At 43.9% G+C, this 25,698-nt stretch overlaps 1 protein-coding gene and 1 non-coding gene across 3 annotated transcripts in view; one reads left to right on the top strand and one right to left on the bottom strand.

The window, feature by feature from the left end:
• The window catches only part of SGCZ (sarcoglycan zeta), a 296,102-nt gene that overhangs the window by 165,248 nt on the left and 105,156 nt on the right, over window positions 1-25,698 (bottom strand). For both annotated transcript variants that reach the window (XM_056855370.1, XM_056855371.1), the window contains exon 2: window positions 20,073-20,174. In XM_056855370.1, the coding sequence (XP_056711348.1) occupies window positions 20,073-20,174 (102 nt within the window). The remainder of the gene's footprint in view (window positions 1-20,072; window positions 20,175-25,698) is intronic.
• On the top strand, window positions 13,173-13,244 carry TRNAF-GAA (transfer RNA phenylalanine (anticodon GAA)). Its single transcript has one exon. It is a non-coding gene; the product is annotated as a tRNA-Phe (tRNA).

Below are 25,698 nucleotides of genomic sequence, written 5' to 3'. Positions count from 1 at the left end.
CTGGCGGGAAGTTTTGGGGTGGAGCCTGAGGAGGGCGGGGTTTGTGGAGGGGAGGGACTTCAATGCCATAGAGTCCAATTGCCAAAGCAGCCATTTTCTCCAGGGGAACTGATCTCTATTGGCTGGAGATCAGTTGTATTAGCAGGAAATCTCCTGCTAGTACCTGGAGGTTGGTAACCCTAGGAGGAGTGGGGAATCAAACCCGGTTCTCCAGATCAAAGTCCACTGCTCCAAACCACAGCTCTTAACCACTACACCATGCTGTCTGTCTGTATCGAGTTGGAGTCTCTGTAACTATTCTCTGCATGGTCCTTCCAGCAGGTGAAATTTTCAGACAGCAAGACAGCTCATACAAATGGTGCTCATGTTTATATAGAAACAGAAAGTGCTACTAAAACCACTGAAAGAGCGAAATGATTGGAGTGGAAATGTTGTTCACCAAAATGATGTACATCTTGTTTGGCAGTTTGTGACCTGAAGTATTACTCTTTACCCTTAAATGGTGGGCTATATGGCATTATACTAGGATTGCCAGTTCTAAGGTTGCCAAGCTCCAGGTGGGGCCTGGAGATTTCTTACTTTCTATAGGGTAAAGCTGATGTTAAAATGCTGCTAAAATGTACATTGTCACTTTAAGAATTCTAACCCACTTCGGGGATGCATCATCAGCAACACCTGGGTTTTCCTATGTATGTGATTAAGACTCTGTTCTAGTTTACTAGCTGCACTATGTGATGTACTTTGCTGACATCTGATTGTAATTGCTTATACTTACCCTGTGTGGGAAGGAATGATGAATATGTAACAGCACTTTTGTATTGTAAGTATATTGTATTGACTCATTTTTTAATAGTCATAATCTTTATATATTTATATACTGATGGTAATATATTAATTTTTAGAAGGACTGAAGAAAGATTTCCACTGCTGTGGATCTGAAACGGCCGTATCCATCGATGATTGTGGCTCTATATGAATAAAGTTCAAGGATTACAATATTAGCATTCATTTGGTACTCAGTTGAGACCTTTGGAACTTCCTCTATATATTTTTGGTACTCAGTTGAGACCTTTGGCTATTTCTCTACATTTTTTGTGCGAACTGTACATATTGTATATAATTGTGTTGTGTATATGTCACGTATATGGTCCATGTTTCACCTCAGTAGCTTATAAATATTTGCACTTTGTATATATACAGTTTCCTGTACTGTTTTTCTAAATCTCCAGGTACTAGCTGGAGATCTCCTGGTATTACAACTGATCTCCAGCCGACAGAGATCAGTTCCCCTGGAGAAAGTGGCCGCTTTGTCAATTGGACTCAATAGCCATTTATGCATGAAAGGTTTTGCCTTGGATTTGCTGCTCTCTAAATGCACATTTTCCCCCTCTGAATTCTTGAAACTTAAAAATAAGCCCCCAAGAATTTGGATGGGGAAAATGTGCATTTAGAGAGCAGCAAATCCAAGGCAAAACCTCCCATGCATAAATGGCCATAGGCATTGAAGTCCCTCTCCTCCCCAAACCCCGCCCTCCTCAGGCTCTTCCCCAAAAACTTCCCGCCGGTAGCAAAGAGGGACGTGGCAACCCTCGATATTTCAAAAGGTAGTATTCCTTAATATACAGACTGTTCCTCAAAGTTAGGGTTATCTGATGGCTGAACTCTGCGGTAAGAGGAAAAACTGCATCAGTTATTGGACATCTAGTACATACTATAAATTAAATGATCTTCAGTGGTAATGTATTTGCTCTCGAGTTTGGTTACTGAGTGAGGACATAAACAGAGCAGCTTCAGAGGGATAAAAGAAGAGTATGTTCTTGGTGTTACATTACTACTTATACAAGCCATTACAATGAATGCTTAATGAGGTGAAACCAGCACAGTCTCTGTGCCAGCATGATTGAGCTGATCATAATCACTGTAGAACATGGAAAGGAAAAAAATCTGTAGTGAGAAGGCCTCGAGTAGGCCATGAATGTTTATGAAGAGCTTTAGAAAAAGGCAACTAGTGAAGATTTGTTGCTTTTGCTGACATTGGAAGGTTAGGGTGATCTCACTTAGAGGCTGTAGCATATGTTCGGTGTGGGTTGTTATGCTGTAGTTTTACATGCTGTACCTCGATCTAACATTGTTTCCCTTGATTTCTGACTTTTTGGGTAAATCATCAGAATTTCCTGATCTGAAACAGAGCAGATGGTTAGGAAAGAGCCCCTTCCCCCACACTGCAGTGTCCACATGAACACATGAAACTGCCTCACACTGAATCAGACCATCAGTCCATCAAAGTCAGCATTGGCTACTCAGACTGGCAGCAGCTCTCCGGGGTCTTATGCAGAGGTCTTTCACATCACCTACTGACAGATCCTGTTAACTGGAGATGCCAGGGATTGAACCAGGGGCCTTCTGCATGCCAAGTAGATGCTCTGCCACTGAGCCATGGCCCCTTCCACCAGCTCTGCCAGGCTCTCCTTTATTTTAAAACAGAAAGTCCCAGCAGCTGTGAGGCTGCAGGGAGACAGAGTGGTTTTTTTTTTTTAATGTAGTTTGGCCCCTGTCTAAGGGTAGGAGGGGGAGCTGCCAATGAGCTCAAGGGAATGCCAAGCTGCTGCAAATTGCACGTATGCACTCAGATTCCAAAATTTTAGTAATTTTCTTTATTAAACTAGAATTAAGGATGAAGGGAATATAGCACCAAGAAAACGTCCAGACCAATAAAGGAACAGAACTAGGGAATTCTAGCTTGGTTATCTTTAGCTACTAGATTTGTTGTCAATGCTTTTCATCTAAATGGGAGGCAGCATGGTGTAATAGTTAAGAGAAGTGGTTTGGAGTGGTGGGCTCTGATCTGGAGAACTGGATTTGTTTCCCCACTCCTACATATGAAGCCAGCTGGGTGACCTTGGGCAAGTTACAGCTCTGTTAGAACTCTCTCAGCCTCACCTACCTCATAAGGTGTCTGTTGTGGGGAGGGGAAGGGAAGGTGATTGTAAGCTGGCTTGATTCTGCCTTAAGTGGTAGAGAAAGTCAGCATATAAAAACCAACTCTTCTTCTTCTTCTAAATTCAGTGTAGAATCAGTGATATCTCTGTAAACATTAAGAACACTGGTATCAAATAAAATATTAGAGAGTGTCATAATAGTGATGGTTATAATTAGTAATTAATAATTAAGTAACCTTGTATTAACCACATGTATTAACTATATATTTTAGGAAATAATAAATTTGTTATAAGGATACATCTTTTTATTGTTCTTTCCTTAATATGCTGACATAATATGACTGTAACAGAATTCTAGATATATAAGTAAACTGTTCCCATGTTAATTGATTAATAGTGAGTATTTCTGGATGTAATAGCATAATTATAATGATAACTATATGTACAATGGATATAAAACTAGTATGCTTACTTAATAACTGTTTATATAACCCGGTTTTGTATAGTTATTTTTCGGTTTTAGAATAACTGAAGCCTGACAGATTGGAGTCCCACTTCACTTACAAAGTAATGTCTTGTCTAAGAAATGGAGCTTTAAGTTTTTATGTTATGAGTATTGTATTGTGTGTTTTTTGTCTCTGTGTGTTTTGTATTGTGTTGAAATATAAAAATATATATATAAAAAAAGAATATTGGTATCAAACCTTTTATACAAGAACAAATGAGCCAGGGATTGAACCAGAAAAAGTTTGGAGGTGGCGACCTTTGTATTCTATTCATTTGTGTCGCTTTCAAGTATTACTATTTTCAGCATGGTTGTTTAGTTAGAAGACTTCGAAATGAGACTTACAAAGCTGTAATTAGACTCTCAAACTGAGCTGTTTGTTTTCTTGAACTCAGCATTTTGGAGCAAGGGACGGACCACTCAAAATGTGTGCAAACCTACTGAATTAATTTACATTTTAGGATTTGGTGGCCTCTCAGAGCTTAAAAGGACTGGATTTCAAGAGTTACATGAGAACGTATTTCGGTTTCTTTGGTTGGAATTCACCTTACCAGCAGCTAAGGATACATTACAAAGTACTGCATTGCATGCTTTTTGTTACTATAAATGGGCTTACATAGTAGCATCATTCTAATTCTCTGCATGTAAGGAGGCAAGCTCCAGATTAATAAAGACTGAAGGATCTTAAAGTTCACAGACACTCTAAGTACAAAAGACTCACAATAAATTTTCTGTTCTCTAGATCAAGTACCGGACTCATAATGGTTCTAGTTTATATGCTGTACCTTGATCTAACATTGTTTCTAGGGTTGCCAACCTCCAGGTACAAGCTGGGGATTTCCTGTTATTACAACTAATCGCCAGCCGATAGAGAAAATGGCCGCTTTGGCAATTGGACTCTATGGTATTGAAGTCCCTCCCCTTCCCAAACCCCACCGTCCTTAGGCTCCACCCCAAACACCTCATGCTGGTGGTGAAGAGGGACCTGGCAACCCTACCAAAATCACCACTAAGTGCGCCCTCAAAGAGATTTCCATTTCCCCAGTATCAATCAAGAAAGTTGCCAGAAGCAGTCCTTCTAATTGGGGGACTTGGTTGTTTGGCACTCCTGGGACATACACTTGAAAACAGGATCCAAACATCTTCCTTTGTCTGCATGAATTAAAACTCTGTATAAAGTTTGAATCCATTATTTTTACACACATAGTTAACGTACAACTCAAACCGATTTCATAAGAAGTTTAGGAAATTCAGTCCTGCATATACGTTCACAGAATTCACTAGCCTACGAAAAAACGTAACAGCCTATATACAGAAATATATATTAATTTATATTAACTTATCATTTTGTGGAAAATTTCTTCTAGTCTCAGATCTTTGAACGTAGGCTAAAAATGGTTTGAAAGCATAAAACCATAGCAAAAAAGAAAAGAAAACCCCAATGGAAAAAAAATTAGGATTTTAAAAACTTAAATTTTACCTCAATACAACTTCAAAGGAGCACAAAGGAATGTATACAAAATTCATAGCCATAGTTGCACAAGAGTTTCTCTTTAAAGGTACTGTCAAAAGATAAAACAAAAAAAAAATGCTTTTTTCCAAACCAGCACCTAGTTAGAAAAAATAAACTCTGCAGCACTTTGCAGCCGAACATCCCATCTGTCTCCCCGCTCCAGGTTTGCTAGAAATCAAGCTCAAATCTGGTCTTGGTGCCAGAGCTCAGCATAAAAAATATTCAAATTAATAGATGATCCCTAAGGTACTTTTTTCCTGACAAGCAACCACAAATAGTATCATCTAGTCCTCAAATAAACTCTATACAAAAAGTTGGCTGAGGCTATTTTCGGTTAAGGTATCTGCAGTTTTTGCAAGAAACAACAACATAAGAGCCCTGCTGGATCAGACCAGTGGTCCATCTAGTCCAGCATCCTGTCTCACCCAGTGGCCAACCAGTCCCCCTGGAGGGCCAACAACAGATAGGGTTGCCAAGTGCCAGGTGGTGGAGGGCAAACTCCCGCCAATCCACCTGGCTGCCCGCTGACCAGCTAAGGGTCGGCGGGCAATGCGATTCCCACGCACCTGCCCACAGCGGTACGTCACTTCCGGTTTACAACTGGAAGTGCTTCATTGCAAGAGGCCTTTTCCACTCAAACTCCCAGTTTGAGTGGAAAAGGCCTCTTAATGCAGCACTTCCGATTGTAAACTGGAAGTGATATAATTGCGTCGGTGCGCTCGCACGATCCCACCTCACCTTCACCCTAAAAACCTCCCGCTGAAGGACAGGAGGGGCCTGGTAAGCCTAACAACAGAGCATAGAGGTTGAGGCCTTCCCCTGATTTCCTCCATGCCAAACTGGCCAGAGATCCTGGAGGGTTTGTTTGTTTGTTTCACTTTTTGGTCATCTTCTGGGCATGGAGTAGGGGACACTGGGGGTGTGGGGGGAAGGTGGTTGTGAATTTCTTACATTGTGCCGAGGGTTGGACTAGATGATAGTGATCCCTTCCAATTCTGGTTGGACTGGTGATCCCTTCCAATTCTATCATTCTATGATGTTGCCTCTGAATCCCAATTCAGAGGTCGACAGCCTCTGAACATGAAGGTTCCCTTTAGTCATCATGGCTAGTAGCCACTGATAGACCTATCCTCCATGAATTTATCTAATCCCCTTTTAAACTTGCCTATGCCTGTGGCCATCACTACATCCTCCGGCAGTGAATTACACATTTTAGTCACTCTCTGTGAAAAGAAGTTAAGAAATGCAAAGAATCAAATAAGAATTCCTTTCCTGGGCCTCAGGTAACAGTGCCCAGCAACTCTGTGTCATCATCTAAACTGAGTCTTGATTGCAAAAAATACAACCAGTCAGAGCCCTTTGCAAAACAAAGCAAAACAACTAAGGTGCAAAGGCACTGGTTTTGATCACAGATAAGAGGTAATAGATCAAGAGGTTATAGATCAAATCAAGCCTGAACTGACCCTAGAAGTTAAAATGACTAAACTGAGGCTATCGTATTTTGGTAACATTATGATAAGACAAGAGTCATTGAAAAAGACAATCATACTAGGAAAAGTTGAAGGCAGCAGGAAAAGAGGAAGACCCCACAAGAGATGGATTGACAATAAAGGAAGCCACAGCCCTCAATTTGCAAGATCTGAGCAAGGCTGTCAAAGATAGGACATTTTGGAGGACTTTGTTTCAAAGAGTCGCCATGAGTCGGAAGCAACTTGATGGCACTTAACACACACACACACACACACACAAGAAGTAAATCAACTCTGAAATTAACAACTCCAAGGGATTTTCTTTTTTTCTTTAAAAGTGAAAGACTTATCTAATGCTGGAGTATGTGCTGCAAGTCCAAGTCACCACCTTGTCACTTGGGGTACCTAGCAGAGCAATCCCAAGCAGAGCTACATCCTCCCAAATCAGTTGTAATCGACAGGGTTGCCAACCTCCAGGTGATTATAGGAGAAGGCAGCACGAGGCTCACTATACTAAGACATAGAATGTAAACAAGACAAGGCTTATCAATTACTAAATGCAGTCCCACTTGCACTTAAATGCAATTTAGTAATGCAGTAACATGTTCACGAAGTCGTGCATTCTTGTTTTCAATTTTTATTTTTGTTTGCTCTCGATAGCACAGTTGTCCGGAGACGGGGTTCCCACCCCACACAGCGCCCCCCAGACAGCGCAGCCGGCTCCCCGACTTTTCCTCGGCCCGCGGCCTTACCGGTGGCATGTACCTCCTCTCTTGCAGGGCCGCGGCGAGCGGGGAGATGAAGGAGGCGCGCCGGTTACCCCGCAGCAGCAGGAGCGGGCCGCAGAGCCGGCACCAACGACCCCGGGGCGGCGTGGAGCCCTCCCACTGTGACAGCCACTCGGGCCAGGGAGGACCGGCCCGCCCCTCAGCTGATCCGCGGGCGGGCCCGCATTTGGGAGGGCTGCACCCCACGCCCAACTCTACGGGGCGAGGCAGAGGCAGCCGGCCCAGGCGACCGGCTATTTGGGTGACTTCTGGGTGGTGGGTTGGGGGCAGGGCCTAGGATAGAGCCTCGCTGCCTGGGAGGATAAAGGGGGAAGAGAGAGGACCGCCGGGGAGGATTTGGAGGCCAGTGGTTGCTGGAGCTTAGGGCTCGGAGGCACACTGGCTGAATCGGGAGGAGAGACCAGCTCTAACTCTCCTTCCGAGTGGTCTGAGGTGGAAGAAGTCGTCTCAACTCCCTCCTCCTCACGGGCAGCGACCTCGAGCCCCGCGGGAGACACCCGCCCGTGTGACAACAGTAAATTGCATTTAGTAATTGATAAGCCTTGTCTTATTTACATTCTATGTCTTAGTATAGTGAGTCTCGTGCTGCCTTCTCCTACAGTCTTACTATTTACAGCATAGGTTTTCTTTCTCCTTCCCTTAGTTAACCTCCAGGTGATGGCTGGAGATCTCCCACTATTACAGCTGATCTCCAGGTGACAGAGATCAGTTTACCTGGAGAAAATGGCTACTTTGCAAGGTGGGCTCGATGGCAAAATACCCCATGAAGTCCCTCCCCTCTCCAAACCCCACCCTCCTCAGGCTCCACTCCCAAAATATCCAGGTATTTCCCAACCCGGAACTGGAAACCCTAGTAATCAATGGGCCTAGTAACTCTGTTCAGGATTGCACTGGTTATTAAAGGTAAAGGTCCCCTGTGCAAGCACCGGGTTATTCCTGACCCATTGGGTGACATCACATCTCGACGTTTACAAGGCAGACTGTGTTTACTGGGTGGTTTGCCAGTGCCTTCCCCAGTCATCTTCCCTTTACCGCCAGCAAGCTGGGTACTCAGTCTGGGTATTTTCAGTCTGTAGACTCTTACCACATTTTTCTCTATCCCTTGGCTTCTAGTTCATTCCTCTCTTAAAATATCAGCACACAATTGAACACCACGCAAGGATGACATATAGGTTTGCCAACCTCCAGGTGATGGCTGGAGATCTCCCGCTATTCCAACTGATCTCCGGGTGAAAGAGATCAGTTCACCTGGAGAAAATGGCCACTTTGGAAGGTGGACTCTATGACATGATACCCCATTGAAGTCCCTTCTTTTCCCAATCCCTGCCCTCCTCAGACCCCACTACCAAAGTATCCAGGTATTTCCTCACCTGGAAATGAAAATCCTAAATATTAATTTACAGGTTTTGGTGATGCAGGTACCTAAATTCAGTTAAATACATTGGGTTGAATCCGTCACAACATTTCTGCTTGAAAATATCAAGAAAGAGACCATGACAACTGCTTGCACCAAGTCAAACTTCTTGTATCTCCTCTCGTGCAATCAATTTCTGGGCACTATACTATACAGGGAGGAAAGTGCTATGTGTTGCACAAAATCTTGTGCAAGTGGGACTGCACTAAGTCCATTCCTGTTTTCCTCCTGTACAACAATGGATCTCAGCCATTATCTTAGTATGCAGATAAGTGAGTTAGAAAGGGTTACAAGCCATCTCTAATGGGAGGAAAATGAAATAATAAACCAAATTAGAAACTGTAAAATGGCTGGAAATAGGGCTGTCAAAAAAAAAATTCGGTACAGTTCGGATTCGGACGAATTTTGCCCTTCTGGGTTCGGTACGTGCCGAAGTCCGAACTCCCCCACTTCGGATCCGTTCAATTCGGCGGGAATTCAAAGTTCGGAAAAAAATTCGGCCGAATAAAGCCATTAAAAACACAATCGCGCCTTTCCGTTCCTCTGGGGGGGGCATTTTTGGGGTTAGAGGTCCCAAACTTTCGGCAGAGCTTCAAAGGACGTTTATTGAAAGACTCCCCAAGTTTTGTAAAGATTGGGTCAGTGGGGGCTGAGATATGGGCCCTGAAAGGGGTCCCCCCACCCTTAATGTGCATCTCTCAGCAGAGCTTGCCGCCCATGCACAAAGCTCCCAGCCCCGACAACAGCTGAGAAATTTGCAAAACAACTGCAAAACAACACAACCTTGTTAAACAACACCTTTGCAACACACAACTGAAACCTCCCCCCTCAAACCAGGGAGCGAGAGACTCAAGGGGGAACACACACCCCAGGCAGAACCGACGAAAGCCCCCTTTGGCTTCCCCCCACCCACAGAAACTGCTCCCTCCCCACACACACACAGACTCTGCTTTCCCCCACACACACACACATACACAGGAGAAAAATTATAGATTAAAGCCCCCAAAGGGGTCTTACTGTGGCTGTCTTCTGTTCCATCAAGAGGGGCTGAAGAGGACTTGTAATCCAAGATGATTCGAATTAGGCACGGAACGTTTTGCTCTGGAGATGCACAGGATCGGCTGATCCATTCATCCCAATAGGGAAAAGGGGAAAGGGGAAAGCCCATATCTCGGGACCCCCTGACCCAATGTTCACAAAACTTGGGGGGTATCTTAAGAACACTGGTCTGAAACTCCGCTCAAAGTTTGGGATTTGCACCCCCAAAAATGCGCCCCCTGCAGCCATGGAAAGAGAAAAGGGGGGGAGGCGATATTTCTGCCCCCACTGAACCCATCTTTACAAAACTTGGGTAGTATCTTTATCTTAAGAATAATTGACTGAAGCTATGCTAAAAGTTTGGGGGCTATATCCCCCAAAAAGCGCCCCTGCAGCCACATAAATGGAAAAAGGGGTGGAGGGAAAAGGGGGAGAGCCCATATCTTGAGACCCCCTGACCCAATGTTTACAAAACTTGGGGGGTATCTTAAGAACACTGGTCTGAAACTCCGCTCAAAGTTTGGGATCTGTACCCCCAAAAATGCGCCCCCTGCAGCCATGGAAAGAAAAAGGGGGGAGCCCATATCTCGGGACCCCCTGACCCAATGTTTACAAAACTTGGGGGGTACCTTAAGAAGCTTCATCTGAAGCTCCAGTGAAAGTTTTGTGTCTGTACCCCAAAAAATACACCCCCTGCAGCCACAGAAAGGAGCGAATGTGCACAAGCACCCCCCCCCACACACACACACACACGAGGATTTTGCTCTCTCACTCTCTCTCCCTGGCCGGGCCGCACATCAGCTGATTCCTCCAGTACTCAATCCTGACTGATTGGCCAGAAGAAGACCCAGATTGCCCACCGATTGGCCGGGGGAGGAGAATGCTGCTTACTGACGGTTATGCTGCTTACTGACGGCCGAATTTGCCGAATTTATTTGCGAACTCCCGAACTCGCTGAATTCGGCCCCCCCGGTTGCCCGCCAGTTTTGAGTTCGGTTCCTCCTGAACTAAAAACCACCGAATCAGGGGAAATTCGGCTGATTTTCAGTTCGGGCCGGGCCGAACCGAATTGACAGCCCTAGCTGGAAATACACAGCTTGGAATCATGGGAAATTTACAAAGAGTTGACAACTTGTAAAATGTTTTTGACAAATTGGCCAAAATGCAAAACATTTCAAAGGATGCTCAAAGTCAAACTTGCTTTCTAGCAGTTCTAAATGAGTATTAAAAATCAGTAATTGTTCAACCCATCAGATGCTCTTAATGCTTTGCTAATGCACTTTAGCCAGACTCGCCGAAATCCAAAATGCACCTAATTGATCCTTGATTGTGACATTAAATTGATACACTAATGATAAAAATGCTGAAGTATATATAATTTCAAGTGTAAACATACATGTGTATGAAAACTTGGGAATGGGTTCATTCCCAATGTGTTTTTCCGGACTCTTAGCTTTACACAGAACATCGTTCCTTTCTGTTTTTAGGCCCTCACTCTTAAGTGTAAATCTGTGTTTGCAGGCAGTCAAATGATCGAGGTGGGCTTCATTCCTTATGAGAATGGATTATTGTAGCAGTAATGTAATTTTCAATTTGATTTCCACTCATGGGGTTGCATTTCACATTAAAATGTATTTCCTTTAAAAAAAAATCTAATTATTTAGAAGTTCATTTATGTAGCTTTAAAAAACCTAAATAAATTATACACAGGTCATTTATGTAACCATAAACTTCCGATTTTGTCAAGTTCTACATCAGAGCTATGGCATTTGCATTTTCTAAATACAGTCAAGAGACCTCATTACTAATGATTTACTTAAAAATTATGCTTAGTTAGGTTTCCCTGTTTTAAACATCTATATCCTAATGGGGTCCCCCCCCTCCCCGCATAGTCACAATAACAAACATCAAACTGACTGAGAGCAGAAAACATCACCGATTCAGAAAGGCTGAAATCCAGTGATTTCCTGCATGCAGAAGCAGATGTAATGAGTACTGCTACACAGGAAGACCTATGCGCCCACACCTGTCCAATAGATGTTCGGCATTGTCAAGTTTGCAGTGATCATCTGCAGGTTTCTATTCCTCACCCTCTAAATAGGTGATCAGAACTGACCAAGTTGTTAGTGGTTATCATGCCATTAGGTAAAACAATCACACTCCTCATTTCTAGAATTCTTTCACAGAAATAGAAACCAGAATGGAGGTGTGGAAACAAGAGGAGGCTCGATTCTTAATTGCCAGGGTCAGATCTACATTTTTTGAAGGGGGGCAAAAGTACAAAATGACCCCCCCTGGGTATACTATACACATATTTTTCTTTTTATATACATATATAATCAACATATATAATATACATATATAATCAACAACTCTTTTAGATGATAGAATACATTGTGTTGAGCTGTATGAATTGTTAATGAATAATTATCCTTCTACAAGTGCTTGAAGGGTTGTCATATACAGCATGGTGCCGAGTTGTTTTCTGTTGCCCCAGAAGGTCAGACCAGAACCAATTAAATTAAATCAAAAGAGTTTCCATCTAGACATTAGGAAGAATTTTCTAACAGTTAGAGCGGTTCCTCAGTGGAACAGGCTCCCTCGGGAGGTTGTAAGCTTTCCTTCCATGGAGGTTTTAAAGAAGAGGTTAATGGCCATCTGTTAGCAGTGCCGATTCTATGACCTTAGGCAGATCATGAGAGGGAGGGAATCTTGGCCATCTTCTGGGCATGGAGCAAGAGTCACTGGGGGTGTGGGGGGGAGGTAGTTGTGAATTTCCTGCATTGTGCAAGGGGTTGGACTAGATGACCCTGGTGAGCCCTTCCAACTCTATGATTGTATGATTCTATGTTTCTACATTATCTTATCCATCTACCATCTATGAATAATTATACTTTTGACACGTCAAAAGTGCAAGCTGATGGGGCTCATAGAGAAGGTTCAGAGCCTGGAGTTATCAGATTGCAACCCTTCATGAGATCAAGGATGGAGATAATTTCATTAACAGCAGCCACAAGGCCCTGTCTATTAAATGGGAGCTCATGGAGAGAGCCAGCATGATGTAATGGTTAAAACTAGGATCTGGGAGACCCAGGTTCAAATCCCCAATCTGCCACAGAATTTGCTGCTTGCCCTTGGACAAGCCAAACACTGTCAGCCTAAAGCACTATCTGATGGACTTTCCTTGGCCGCTTCTTCAGTTGCAGTGCAAGGATCCTCATTACATAGACATCTGATGTAAGAGGTATAGGGTAAAAAATAATATGCGACATGCAAATCTAATTAAATTCAGAGACAAAGCTAGGCCAAGCTAATTAACATATGCCCTGGGTGGACAGACCCATGCTAAAATAATTGACTTCTATATTGAAATAAAAAAATCTCAAGTCCCTACCAAACCCCTGGGGGCAGATAGTCTTAATGAATGAATGACAATTCAGTAGTTTCATGCTGCAGTCTCCTTTTGAAGTTCTTCTGTTGACTTTGGTGGTGACTTTGGGGGGGGGGGAGCTGTGGCTCAGTGGTAGAGCATCTGCTTGAAATGCAGAAGGTCCCAGGTTCAATTCCGGGCATCTCCAATTAAAGGGACTAGGCAAGCAGGTGATGTGAAAGACCCCTGCTTGAGACCCTGGAGAGCTGCTGCTGGTCTGAGTAGACAATACTGACTTTGATGGACTGATTCAGCATAAGGCAGCTTCATGTGTTCATGTGACTTTCAAGTCAGCAACAGGCAGTCCTTGGAGTCTGAAAAGTCCTGCCGCTGTTTTCAAACTACGGAAATTTTTCATGTTACATTTGTGTCCCTGAATTATTTTGTGTAGGAACTGACCTGTTTCTCCAGTCTAGAGAACTGAAGAACATACTTTACACAGGATGGCATATGTCACGCTGAAGGATGAGCAAGTAGACGAGCACAGGAGAGCATGGCTGAAGTTATAAGTATACAGTTGTTAAATTTTGAGAGTAAGATGGGAAAGTCCTGCAAGCTTCCTAACAGCTGCTGAATACTATCTGAGCCAACCCGGGCAGGGCTAGAGGTGTGAAACACAGGGCTCTTGGTTCATCTTGGAGTCTCCATTAACCAACCCAATGAATCAGGACCTGTCTAGGATGATGAAGAAGAGTTGGTTTTTACATGCTGACTTTCTCTACCACTTAAGGGAGACTCAAACTGGCTTACAATCACCTTCCCTTCCCCACACCAGACACTCTTTGAGGTAGATGAGGCTGAGAGAGTGTGACTGGCCCAAGGTCATCTAGCTGGCTTCATGTGTAGGAGTGGGGAAACTAATCTGGTTCACCAGATTAGCCTCCGCTGCTCATGTGGAAGAGTGGGGAATCAAACCTGGTCCTCCAGATCAGAATCCACAGCTCCAAACCACTGCTCTTAACCACTACACGATGAGTTTGTTTATTGAAGTTTCGTTTATTTAGTATTCTAAAGACTTCTGTTAGCGCTTTTTGGTCTTTTTGGTCCCTTTGGCGAGAAAAGTGGCATAGCAATACCCTAAGACATTTATTTATGGAATCTGTATGCTGCCTCTCCAGTGGCCTGCTTGGGGCAGCTCACAAGTAAAACTAGTATTATATAAACACCATAAAAAAGAATAACATGAATGTGAATTTTTGCCTGATTGCATTTTGCTCTGCCCTATACTGAATTTGATGGGCCTTTGACTCGCCACCCATTATATATATTAATTAGTTTAGCATAATTAATTGTCAGTGTCTGTTTTTCTTGATTAAATTTGAATTTTACCCGACTGAGTTTCATGGCCCTTGGACCCCACTGTTTGTGTTTGTCTTTTCATGCCTCCTACATAAAATGCCTATGTAATGTCTACATAAAAGCATAGATGACTGGGGAAGGCAATGGCAAACCACCCCGTAAATATAGTCTGCCTCGTAAACGTCGGGATGTGATGTCATCCCATGGGTCAATAGTGACCCTGTGCTTGCACAGGGGACTACCTTTACCTTTTTACATAAAATGCCTGTGTACAGCACCTGAAGAAGCAGCAGGTTCAGAAAAGCTTATGTTGGAATAAAATTGTGAGTTTTTGAGGAGCCACAAGAGATGTGAGAATATTTCCTATTTTTACATAACCACCACAAGCTTTGTAGAGAGCCCATGTGGTTAGAGATATATATATAGTTCTCTCTCTCTCTCTCTCTCTCTCTCACACACACACACACACACACACACTCACTCACTCACTCACCCACCTACCTACCTAGCTAGCTACTTGACAGGTTTGTTGTAAGGGTCAACTAGAGGACGCTAGACCAACATACACTGGCCTGAGCCCCTTGAAGAATGGGTGAAGTCAAAATCAAGTCAACGGATCACTGAGTTTTCTCCAGTCTTGTTGAGGGCAGTGCTTTACAGAGGAGTAGCAAAGGACTCAGTTGAAGATTGGTAAACTAAAGATTGGTAAGGCCAGTTCATACAGCCGGCAGAATCAGGGGTAAAGCTTTCCCTAGGTTATCATTTCAAGCAGCAGGTCAGAGTTGGTTTTGCAATCCGAAATGCTTCTCCATTGGGAAAGATGCCTTGCATGTGAAAAACTAATATGTCAGGCTTTTGAAGGGTTCATGTTAAAACAGCTTCCTGTCATGCTTATTTTTCTATTTGAGGCTGAGTTCCCCTCCCATTTCACACAAACCTAACATGTAGAAAAAAGCTTTACCACTTCATTCTCTTGTGTGCTTGAATTGGCTCCCAGTGGCACCCTTCCCCCAAAAAAGACAACTTGCTGATCCACAAAGGGCTTGGTGGAAGACATTTGAGGAGGGGTTTAAAAAAGAGCAAAGTGGCAATTGGCATTTGGAAGTATACTGCCTCTGAATGTGGAGGTTCCATTTAGCTACAGTGACCTTTACCTGTTGATAGAGCTGTGTTCCATGAATCTAATCCCCTTTATAAGACATCTAAGACAGTGGCCATCAGTGGCTCATCTTAAAGTGGCTCATCTTAAAGTGAATGCTGGTTAATTATGCATTGTTTGAACTACTTCCTTTTTTGCCTGCCCTGAATCTCAAGCTGGCTTCTCCTCACAACACTTGCAAGCAACACTTTGTAATGAGCAATCAAACACCTCGGCAGCTAGCACCCATATTGTTTGGGAGGAGGCTGAAGGTGGGAGCTGAAGGCAATTACTGATCCGCCTGAGTAGAGAGACTGAGAAGGGAATAGACACATACAGAGAGATGGAGAGTTTGGGTGCCTTAAAGCATATGAATGGGAGATGCAGAAGGAAGTCAGGCCTGTGCACAGAGGAGTCAGATGGATTGCAGGCATAACAGAGAAAGAGGCTTGTAGTACAGGCATTTGTGAATGTGCTGCAGAACTGGGGAGAAGGTGGGGAAGGCCGTTCAGGAAAATCCAGACCTGGCTTGCCAACTCCTGTGCTGCACATTTCCCTCCAACAACCATCTGTGGCTGTGGGTCTCTGCGGGGGTGGGCGAGTACAGGAGTAGAGCAGCCCGCACAAGGCACAGAGGGCTGTGTGGGGAGAGGGCACAATGGAGGCAGACCCTGACCAGTATCAGCCTGCGTCTGGCTCCCACCCCGTGGCAGCTTCTGGGCCAAGCAGGGTGCACAAGACCAGAACCTGTGCGCTTCTGGAGTGGAGTGTGCACATCTCAAAGGGCCGGAAGCTGGCTCCTCCAGGCAAGCAGGCACAACTGGGAGAAACTGCTGAGTCTTGGGGTGCCAACCGAAGGGCGCTGACCAGGTAGTCGCTCCCATCTGGCCCCTGAGGAAGCATGCTCTGGAGCCACTGCCAGCGGGAGCAGTTGCCACCCCCTCTCTATGTCTCCTGGGGCAGCTGCCCCCCTTTGCCCCCCTAGATCTGGCCTTGTTAATAGCTACTATAACCTTGGGCAGTATGGATGCAAGCCTCCAGGTGGGACCAGGGGATCCCCTGGAATTATAGCTCATCTCCAGACTACAGGGATCAGTTCCCCTGGAGAAAATGGATGCGTTGGAGGGTGGGCTTTATGGCATTCTACCCCACTGAGGTCCCCGTCCATCCCCAAATCTCCAGGAGTTTTCCAGCCTGAATCTGGCAACCCTACCCTCCCATCTCTCACCAGTGGCTGTGGGGTGTGTGTGTGTGTGTACCTGGCAACCCTATTGGCCAGTAGAAGCCAGCATGTTTATTTTTTAACTGATATTATTCAAGTGACCAATCTGAGCAGTCCCATGCTGGTGCTTTGTACCTGTGCAGAGCAACATTTGGAACATTCTAGAGCTCTTGTCAAAACAGTGGCATTTGTGTCCCCTGCTCATAAACAGGAGAGATGTGATCCACCGTGCCATGTCAGAAGAGACAGGAAGCGTTCTGTCCTGATCTCTTCTGTTTTAACTTCCCCCAAAATAAAACCAAGGTGGCCACATGCAGGGACAAAGAGGGGGTTGAAATATGAGATTGTACAGGTGACCACTCAAGAACATATGTGGCCCCTTGTCCTTACTCTCTATGATTTCTATGCAGTCCCACGTAAGGATGACTGGTTAGCCAACTTGCTTGGAAGAACAGGGTGAAGTCTTCAGAGGTAACTACCACAGTCAGCACAATTGATGATGGCTATGAACTGCAGAAACAATAGCCTAGCCTTTAGATCAGGTCAATCTAGATGACTATTCTAGGTGAGGCAACAGTCAGTCATAGCAGGGACACCTATAAAGTAACTATTGTTAGGAAAGAGAAAGGAGATATATATCATTGATCTATTGTGACCTCAACTAGTCATTATAGTGACTACAATGACTAGTGTGGGGGATGAAAGGAATTGTTCTACCCCTATTCAAGCCACTCCAATCATGTCTATTGGCTATTTTTTAAACTATTTTTTTTAAAAAGGCGAATTGCTTTGAGAACACTTGCGTTAACATGTTGTGTATAAACATTCTTCTAGAGACCATGATCATGGGTTCTCAGAGTGGCAAGTTTTTCAGGATGTTTCACTTGGTAAAAAATACTGGGAATAGTTTGCCCTGTGGTGTGGAGAAGTAACTCATTTCCTTAACAGATCCTGATGGGTAGCCATGTTAGTCTGTCTGTAATAGTAGAAAAGAGCAAGAGTCCAGTTGTACCTTAAAGACTAACAATATTTCTGGCAGGGTATGAGCTTTCGTGAGTTACAGCTCACTTCTTCAGATACATTTCCTCAATGTCTTCCTTTGAGAAAGAAGAAATATGGACCCTTATATTTCCTGAAAAATGGCACTGTTTGGCCTGGGGGCCAAGAAAATCAGGATGAAGCAAATTACAGCTCTGGACAGAGCCAAATGGACATATTTTAATTTCTTAATTTTCGTGTTCTTGTAATGATTCTGGTTTCGTATATTTTAACTTGTTGTTAGATTGTATAAGGCCTATAAACTTGACACACATATGAAATAAGAAGCCACCTCAATATCCCAGGCTATATTATGGTTCGGGGAAAGTGCCCCAAAGTAGTCTAGAAGCTGCTGTAACCTCAGGTTCACTCATGGGCATTCTAGAAAAAATCTTGACCTTGGACAAGATCCTATGTTTCTGGAATGGCATTCTGGAACCATTTGGGTAGATACCAAAACGTGTTGCAACTTCAGTAGTATCCGAAGACTCACTGGCCTACACATGGTATTTCCTCCTTTTTTAAAAAAAATGTTGTTGGCTGGAGTCAGAAATGACCATCATGGCAGAAGATTATTTATAGTCCTTATAGTCCTTGAGCACTTAGATGTTGCCATTTTGAGGAAGGCATAGAAACTGAACCCTCTGATGGGGTTCATGTACCAAGATCAGGAGAGTGAGAAGCAGCCACAGGCAATATACAAACCAACACCCAAATTGGGAAGGCATCTATTCCAGGTGTCAGGATTTTATTTATTTGTTTGTTTGTTGGATTTATATCCCAGCTCTCTATCCCAGCCAATGTGGAACAGATATTTTTTTGTGTTTACTTGGACTGATACTAGGTCAAGGACACTGAAGTTTCTTTCCTGCAAGGACACCCTAAGCCTTAAGGGTCAATTTGTGACATGCCTACTTGATAAAGTTTAGGAAATGTGGTCACAAATCCCGTTCATGTTCTTCTTCAAGGAACAGCAGACAGACTGAATCTTTCTGTGGTAAGAAGTTTTCCCCTGAAAAACTAGCACTTCTTCAATGACAGCTGCTATGTCACAGGTGTGCAGAGAGAGAGAGAGACAAAGAAAGAAAGAGAGATAGGAAATAAAAATACAGGTTAATACCCACCTAAATGTCAAAAGAAGAAAAAAAAGGCATCCTTGCCGAAAGGTAGAATAAAAGATGTAAAACATCACAGAGGAATAAATTAATGCAGAATGTTCCTTAGCCTACTGGCTATCACACAGTCAAAAAAGAACAGTGCCTGAAGGCACGCACCACACCCTCAAGGCCTGTGCAGCTGATCAGACATCTGAAAGAGCCAAGTTCCTTGCTGGAGTTATAGAATGTTCCCGGACTTGCTCTGAACAGGAACAGAGCCCAAATGCACACAGTTCATCCCCTGTTCCTGTGCCGACCCTGAAGGCAATCCTGTACTTCCTGCTACATAAATGTATGGTTTACATTCATACCTATGAGGAATGGTAGAACTGACACTGCACTTGGGGGGGGAGGGGAGAAAGAGAAGGAAGTGGAGGCTGAATAGAGAAAAACAGTAATCTATTGGATGGGAGACACAGAAAGAGAGCCGGTGCAAAAAATAGAAGCAAGGTGGAAGGGTAGAGTGAAAGGCTGGAGACCAAGTCCTATGAGAAAAAGTTGAAGGAGCTGGGTATGTTTAGCCTGAAGAAGAGAAGACTGAGAGGTGATATGATAACCATCTTCAAGTACCTGAAGGGCTGTCATATAGACGATGGTGCCGAGTTGTTTTCTGTTGCCCCAGAAGGTTGGACCACAACCAACGGGTTGAATTAAAGACATTAGGAAGAATTTTCTAACAGTTAGAGCGGTTCCCCAGTGGAACAGGCTACCTCGGGAGGTGGTAAGCTGAGCTCTCCTTCCCTGGAGGTTTTTAAGCAGAGGCTAGATGGCCATCTGTCAGCAATGCTGATTCAATGACCTTAAGCAGATGATGAGAGGGAGGGCATCTTGGCCATCTTCTAAGCATGGAGTAGGGTCACTGGGTGTGTGGGGAGGAGGTAGTTGTGAATTTCCTGCATTGTGCAAAGAGTTGGACTAGATGACCCTGGTGGTCCCTTCCAACTCTATGATTCTATGATAGGGATGAGACAAATACATATGTAACTAGAGAAAAGGGCTGGAACCCCTCCTTCACCTCACCCGCCTGTTTTGGAAATTCAGTGCTTTCCGATATATATTTTTCTTTTCTTTTTAAAAGGTCACTTATTTCTCTATTTAAGCAAAGCAGATATTGCCACCTACCTTTCGGGAATGGATTTCTTTCACATACAATGGAAGTAGAAATTCAGATATACCTTCGAGCCGAATTCCTTTTTTGGTGACTCTCAGATTCCCCATTCCATCCTAGAAGCAATAATATACAAATGTGTGTATAGGCGGCTCATTCAGGAAGCTAAGCACTCTATGCAATGCATGACTCACTTCCATCAAGCCTCAAGTTTAGAAGGTTAATGCTAAAAGCAATGTGAGCATTGGGGAAAGTGAAAAAAACGTCCATCTGATTACACAAAATAGATGACATAAAATGCATATCGGACAAGATTTTTGATAGGTGATTTGCTTTCTGGCAACATAAACATCCTTCTCTTCGAATCCCTTTGACATATACTGCTCCATTCCATGGGCTTCTTTGTTCATAAAATTCTATGTTGCTTAGTGTTTTCGATTCTGTATAAGAGCACTTTCTATGGATCCCCGTCGATCTGATTAAAGCTAACATCTTTACATTTACGTTGAAAATAAACTGTCTAAACTATGTGAAAAGCTTGTGCGCAGAAAGTAAAACCTTTGTAATTTCCAGATGGCATTTAAATTCCAAAGCTTTGGAAAGGACACTGAATCTTCTCTTTAGTTCTAAAACACCATTATGTATTTACATCAGCATTGAGATAACACTTCTAACATTTGCCATTTTCCTGGCAGAAGGGGAAAAGTGTCTTGTGTATTGGAACAGGAAAAGAGCTAGTGCTGTATAATGTTGGACTTAGACTAGAGAGATCTGAGTTCAAATCCTTGATCAGCCCCAAAGCTCAAAACCAGCTTAAGTAGCAATTGTGTTTGCGTCAACACTTGTATACAATAAACATGGGAAGAATGTTTCACTGTTGCTCCATGATCACTGGTTTTGTGTGTGTGAGAGAGTGCGTGTTTGCCATCAAGTCACAGTTGACTTATGGCGACTCTGTAGGTTTTCAAGGCAAGAGACATTCAGAGGTGGTTTGCCATTGCCTGCCTCCACGTGGGCTGAGAGAGTTCTGAGAGAACTGAGACCAGCCCAAGGTCACCCAACAGGCTTCATATGGAGGAATGGGGAATCGAGCCCAGTTCTCCAGATTAGAGTCCGCTGCTCTGAACCACTGCACCATGCTGGCTCTCATGATCACTGGTTAACACTGGAACACTAGAAAGAATTCAATAACTGAACAAATCAAATTGTCTAAAATATACCTTTGAGAATTTCATTCTCACGTGGCGGAATCAAAGCAAACTGTTCTGCTCTGTAGAATTTGCAGTGTCATGATCTAACATATTTTCTATAGCTTGACTACCCTTCATTTTTTAAAAAAGTATTAATCCTGGTTCCTTTGCCGATTATAGTATTATCCACTTGAAAAAATTGGTTCTAAGGAATATTCTCCCCACATACAAAAGCTGTAATCAAATGAATGCTTTAAGTCTCATTGATTTCAATGGGGCTTAAGCAAATTTAATAGGGTCGCCAGCTCCGAGTTGGGAAATAACTGGAAGTTGTGTTGGCGGGGCCTGAGGAGGGCGGGGTTTGGGGAGGGACTTCAGTGCCATAAAGTCCAAATTGCCAAAGCAGCCATTTTCTCCAGGTAAACCGATCTCTATTGTCTGGAGTTCAACTGTAAAAGCAGGAGATCTCCAGCTAGTACCCAGAGGTTGGCAACCCTAATATTTAAACATGTGAGATTGTAGTCTATGACAGCAAACAAACAAGGTTATGACCAGACTAACAATGTAATATTTAGGCTGAGCAAGCTAGTCTTACAACGCTGCTTAAATTGCAACAGATGTGTTCCTTGGCACATTTTGGGAAGCCACAACCAAGCTGCATAACTTTGCATGTATTGCCATAGATATAAGAAACATGTAGTCAGACACTCGACTTAGGGTTGCCAAGTCCCTCTTTGCCACCGGTGGGAGAGTTTGGGGGTGGAGTCTGAGGCGGGCGGGGTTTGGAAAGGGGAGGGACTTCAATGCCATAGAGTCCAATTGCCAAAGCGGACATTTTCTCCAGATGATCTGATCTCTATCGGCTGGAGATCAGTTGTAATAGCAGGAGATCTCCAGCTAGTACCTGATGGTTGGCAGCCCTAACTCTACTGTGCATAAAGTGCAGAACCCCTCAGCATGATAGCATTGTAGCTGCGGCAAACATGACGGGCACGTATTGTGACACAGTTCTCACTGGGTGAGAACCTGAGTTCGTTGTTACTGTTCGACCCACACCATAATTCTTGTGAGAATCAAACCACATCACCCCAGGTACGTTATCTTGAGTTCTTTGAAGGGCGGGTGGGATGCAGAAAAACAAAGGTATGGAGCTATGAAGAGACAATGTTTTCTGATACTATGTGGCTCCTTGCAATAAACCTTTGGTGTGGAAGGGTAGTACTTATGGGTCAGTGCAAGTATATAACACTCATGAAAATTTAACCATGACAGTGGCAAATTTATTGACATGCCAACTTTTGTGGGCTAGCGCACACTTCATCAGGTGATGTGTCCTTCAATAGATCTGCCAGCCATTAAGGCCTTCCAAGATTCCTTTTGGGTTTTGTCACAATGGCTACTCTGCTGGACTTGGCAAACAGCCTAAGTTTGCTGTTGAGAGAGTTGCATGAGAAATGTGGAAACCATTTTGGAATTTGCATTTTTAATGTGACACTTCACTCGACACATAAATTGGAATACTTTACACTTGTTGGCATCTCTTGACTGTTTGGATTTTCAAGGCTTCACAGATTAAATAAACTGTCAGCTATCAAATACTGATTATCATGGCATGTGCTATCAAATGCTGTCAGATAGTAAAACATTATACGTCAACTATTAAATGTCATCTTATGTTAAATATTATTATATGCCAACCATCCAATATTGTGAAATATTATGGATGAGCGGCTTTCAAAGTATTTTCCAGGAATTCGGAGTTCTTTGAAACGATGGCTGGATGTCTTTCTAAATTTCCCATCATCTGAATCTGTCTCTGGAGTTCTGAGTTACCTGGTCTAATTTCCAAAGCAGAACCAATACATTATAAATTCTGAATATGGTGGTGGGTTTTTTTCTTAATTTCATCATTTTGCACCGAGTGTCATGCACAACTTGCTGCAACTTTCAGTTTCCAATGTTTACACATGCATGTATGCATGAATGAAGGGCTGGCAGGTGCTATAGCACTAGGGTTGCCAACCTCCAGGTACTAGCTGGAGATCTCCTGTTATTACAACTGATCTCCAGCCGATTGAGATCAGTTCACCTGGAGAAAATGGCTGCTTTGGCAATTGGACTCTATGGCATTGAAGTCCCTCCCCTCCCCAAACCCCGCCCTCGCTAGGCTCTGCCCCCAAAATCTCCTGCCGGTGGTGAAGAGGGACCTGGCAACCCTATATGTCACCCATGGGTGACAAGTTGTGGAAACCTGGCCTAGGCAATCACCTAGGGTGCCCAGAAGTGGAGAGCCACCAAAACTAGTCTTTTTGCTGCCCTGCCTTTGGTTTCAGAGATTGGTGCAGCAGGCAGCACCCTGAGCCCCAGTAAGCAGCCTGCAGTGAGCCTACTCCTTCTGTCTGTCCTAGAGTTGCCATCGGTGGGAGGTTTTTGGGGCGGAGCCTGAGAAGGGTGGGGCTTAGGGAGGGGAGGGACTTCAATGCCATAGAATCCAATTGCCAAACTGGCCATTTTCTCCAGGTGAATTGATCTCTATCACCTGGAGATCAGTTGTAATAGCAGGAGATCTCCAGCTAGTACCTGGAAGTTGGCAGCCCATGTCCATCCCACTGTTGGGAGTAGGGTTGCCAGGTCCCTCTTCACCACTGGTAGGAGGTTTTTGGGGTGGAGCCTGAGGAGGGCAGGGTTTGGGGAGGGGAGGGACTTCAATTCCATACCGTCCAATTGCCAAACCGGCCATTTTCTCCAGGTGAACTGATCTCAGTTGGCTGGAGATCAGTTGTAATAGCAGGAGATCTCCAGCTAGTACCTGGAGGCTGGCAACCCTAGTCAGGAGGGGGTGAGCATGCAAGCGGGCCCTCTTCCCTCCCCCTTCTATTGAGGGTGGTTTGTAGGGTGGGGCCTTCCATGATCGTTTTTGCCTCCCAGTCCCCCCCCCCTGTTGGGAGGCGGGGCACCATGGCAAGCCATAGCCCTGCCTCCAGTAAGTGGGGGTGGCTTCCCTGTGGAGAGGAAAGGTTGCAGCTGCCCTGCAGTGTGTTTGGGGGGAGGACAGCACTTAAGTCATTCACCTAATAGGTAACGGTCCCCTGTGCAAGCTCTGGGTCATTCCTGACCCATGGGTTGACGTCACATCCCAACATTTACTAGGCAGACTTTGTTTACGGTGTGGTTTGCCAGTGCCTTCCCCAGTCATCTTCCCTTTACCCCCAGCAAGCTGGGGACTCATTTTACCGATCTCGGAAGGATGGAAGGCTGAGTCAACCTTGAGCCGGCTACCTGAAACCAACTTCCGTTGGGATCGAACTTTTGACTGCAGTACTGCAGCTTACCACTCTGCGCCACGGGGCTCTTAGTTATTCACCTAGGGTGCTAAAAATCCTTGGACTGGTCCTGGTGGTTTTTAGGGACATCAGGTTTGTTGTATTCAGGTTAGTAGCTTTGTGGAACACCACTGAGAGAGGGTGAGATTTGCACACTAAACGGAACATTGTATAAAATACATTGAAATGTCAATAGACTAGCAGTTCCCTTCATCATTAGGGCAAAGTAAAAAAAAAACTTTATTATTATAAATAGTTAGAAAGAAAAGCTGCTAGTAGGATTTATGGACTGTATTTAATCCATTGGGATTTAAATTTATTTAATCTATTGGGATACACTGAGATCCTCAAGAGAGCTATTTCCTTGCTCATGAAAGAAAGCTAAATCATGACCCCGAGAAAGCAACAAAATGAAAACATAATGACTTCATGGAATTCAATCAAACTACTCATGCTAACACCAAGGAATCTTTTAAGCTTCTGGTCGTGGAAAAAGAGTGTGCTGATAAATATTTTTAAGGACCTTTTAAACGGATTGTCAATATAGGACTTCAAATGTAAATATTGTCAATCAAGCACAAAAATATGCTAGTATGGGAACAGGGCTGCAGTATACTCATTCTATTTTTTTCCCCCAGTCAGCACACTAAAATCCTCCCAAGCTACAATGGCATGGATAATGCCTGAAGAATATTACTTTGCTTTATTCGATAAACCTAATTGAATATAATAGTATTTTATACACACCATTGCACATAACAGACAATCTGGGCATGTGACAAAGCTTGCACTTGGTAATACATTTCTGAGCATTCTGCTAAAGAAAGGAATGTTTAAGCCTCCAGAAGTGAATAAGAAAAGGGGCACCTGCCTTACTCATGCAGCATATTTCATGAATTTTAGAAAACACATTAAAATGTTCAGGTATTAACATACCTCATATAATCCCCTGAAACTACTGGAATGCAATAAATCATGCAAATGTGTAAGTCAATCTGCAACAGTGCACATGGGCTGGAGGATCAGATGAGATATTACAGTTAACACGTGCCTGCTGCCAAAAATGGAAACTGCGTGTCTAGTCCCCTTTCCCCCTGCATCTGGTACAATTTACCTCTGCCCTGATG

The sequence above is a fragment of the Euleptes europaea genome, chromosome 9 (genome assembly GCF_029931775.1).
Source record: "Euleptes europaea isolate rEulEur1 chromosome 9, rEulEur1.hap1, whole genome shotgun sequence".
NCBI lineage: Eukaryota > Metazoa > Chordata > Lepidosauria > Squamata > Sphaerodactylidae > Euleptes > Euleptes europaea.
This window is presented reverse-complemented; position numbering and strand designations above follow the sequence as displayed.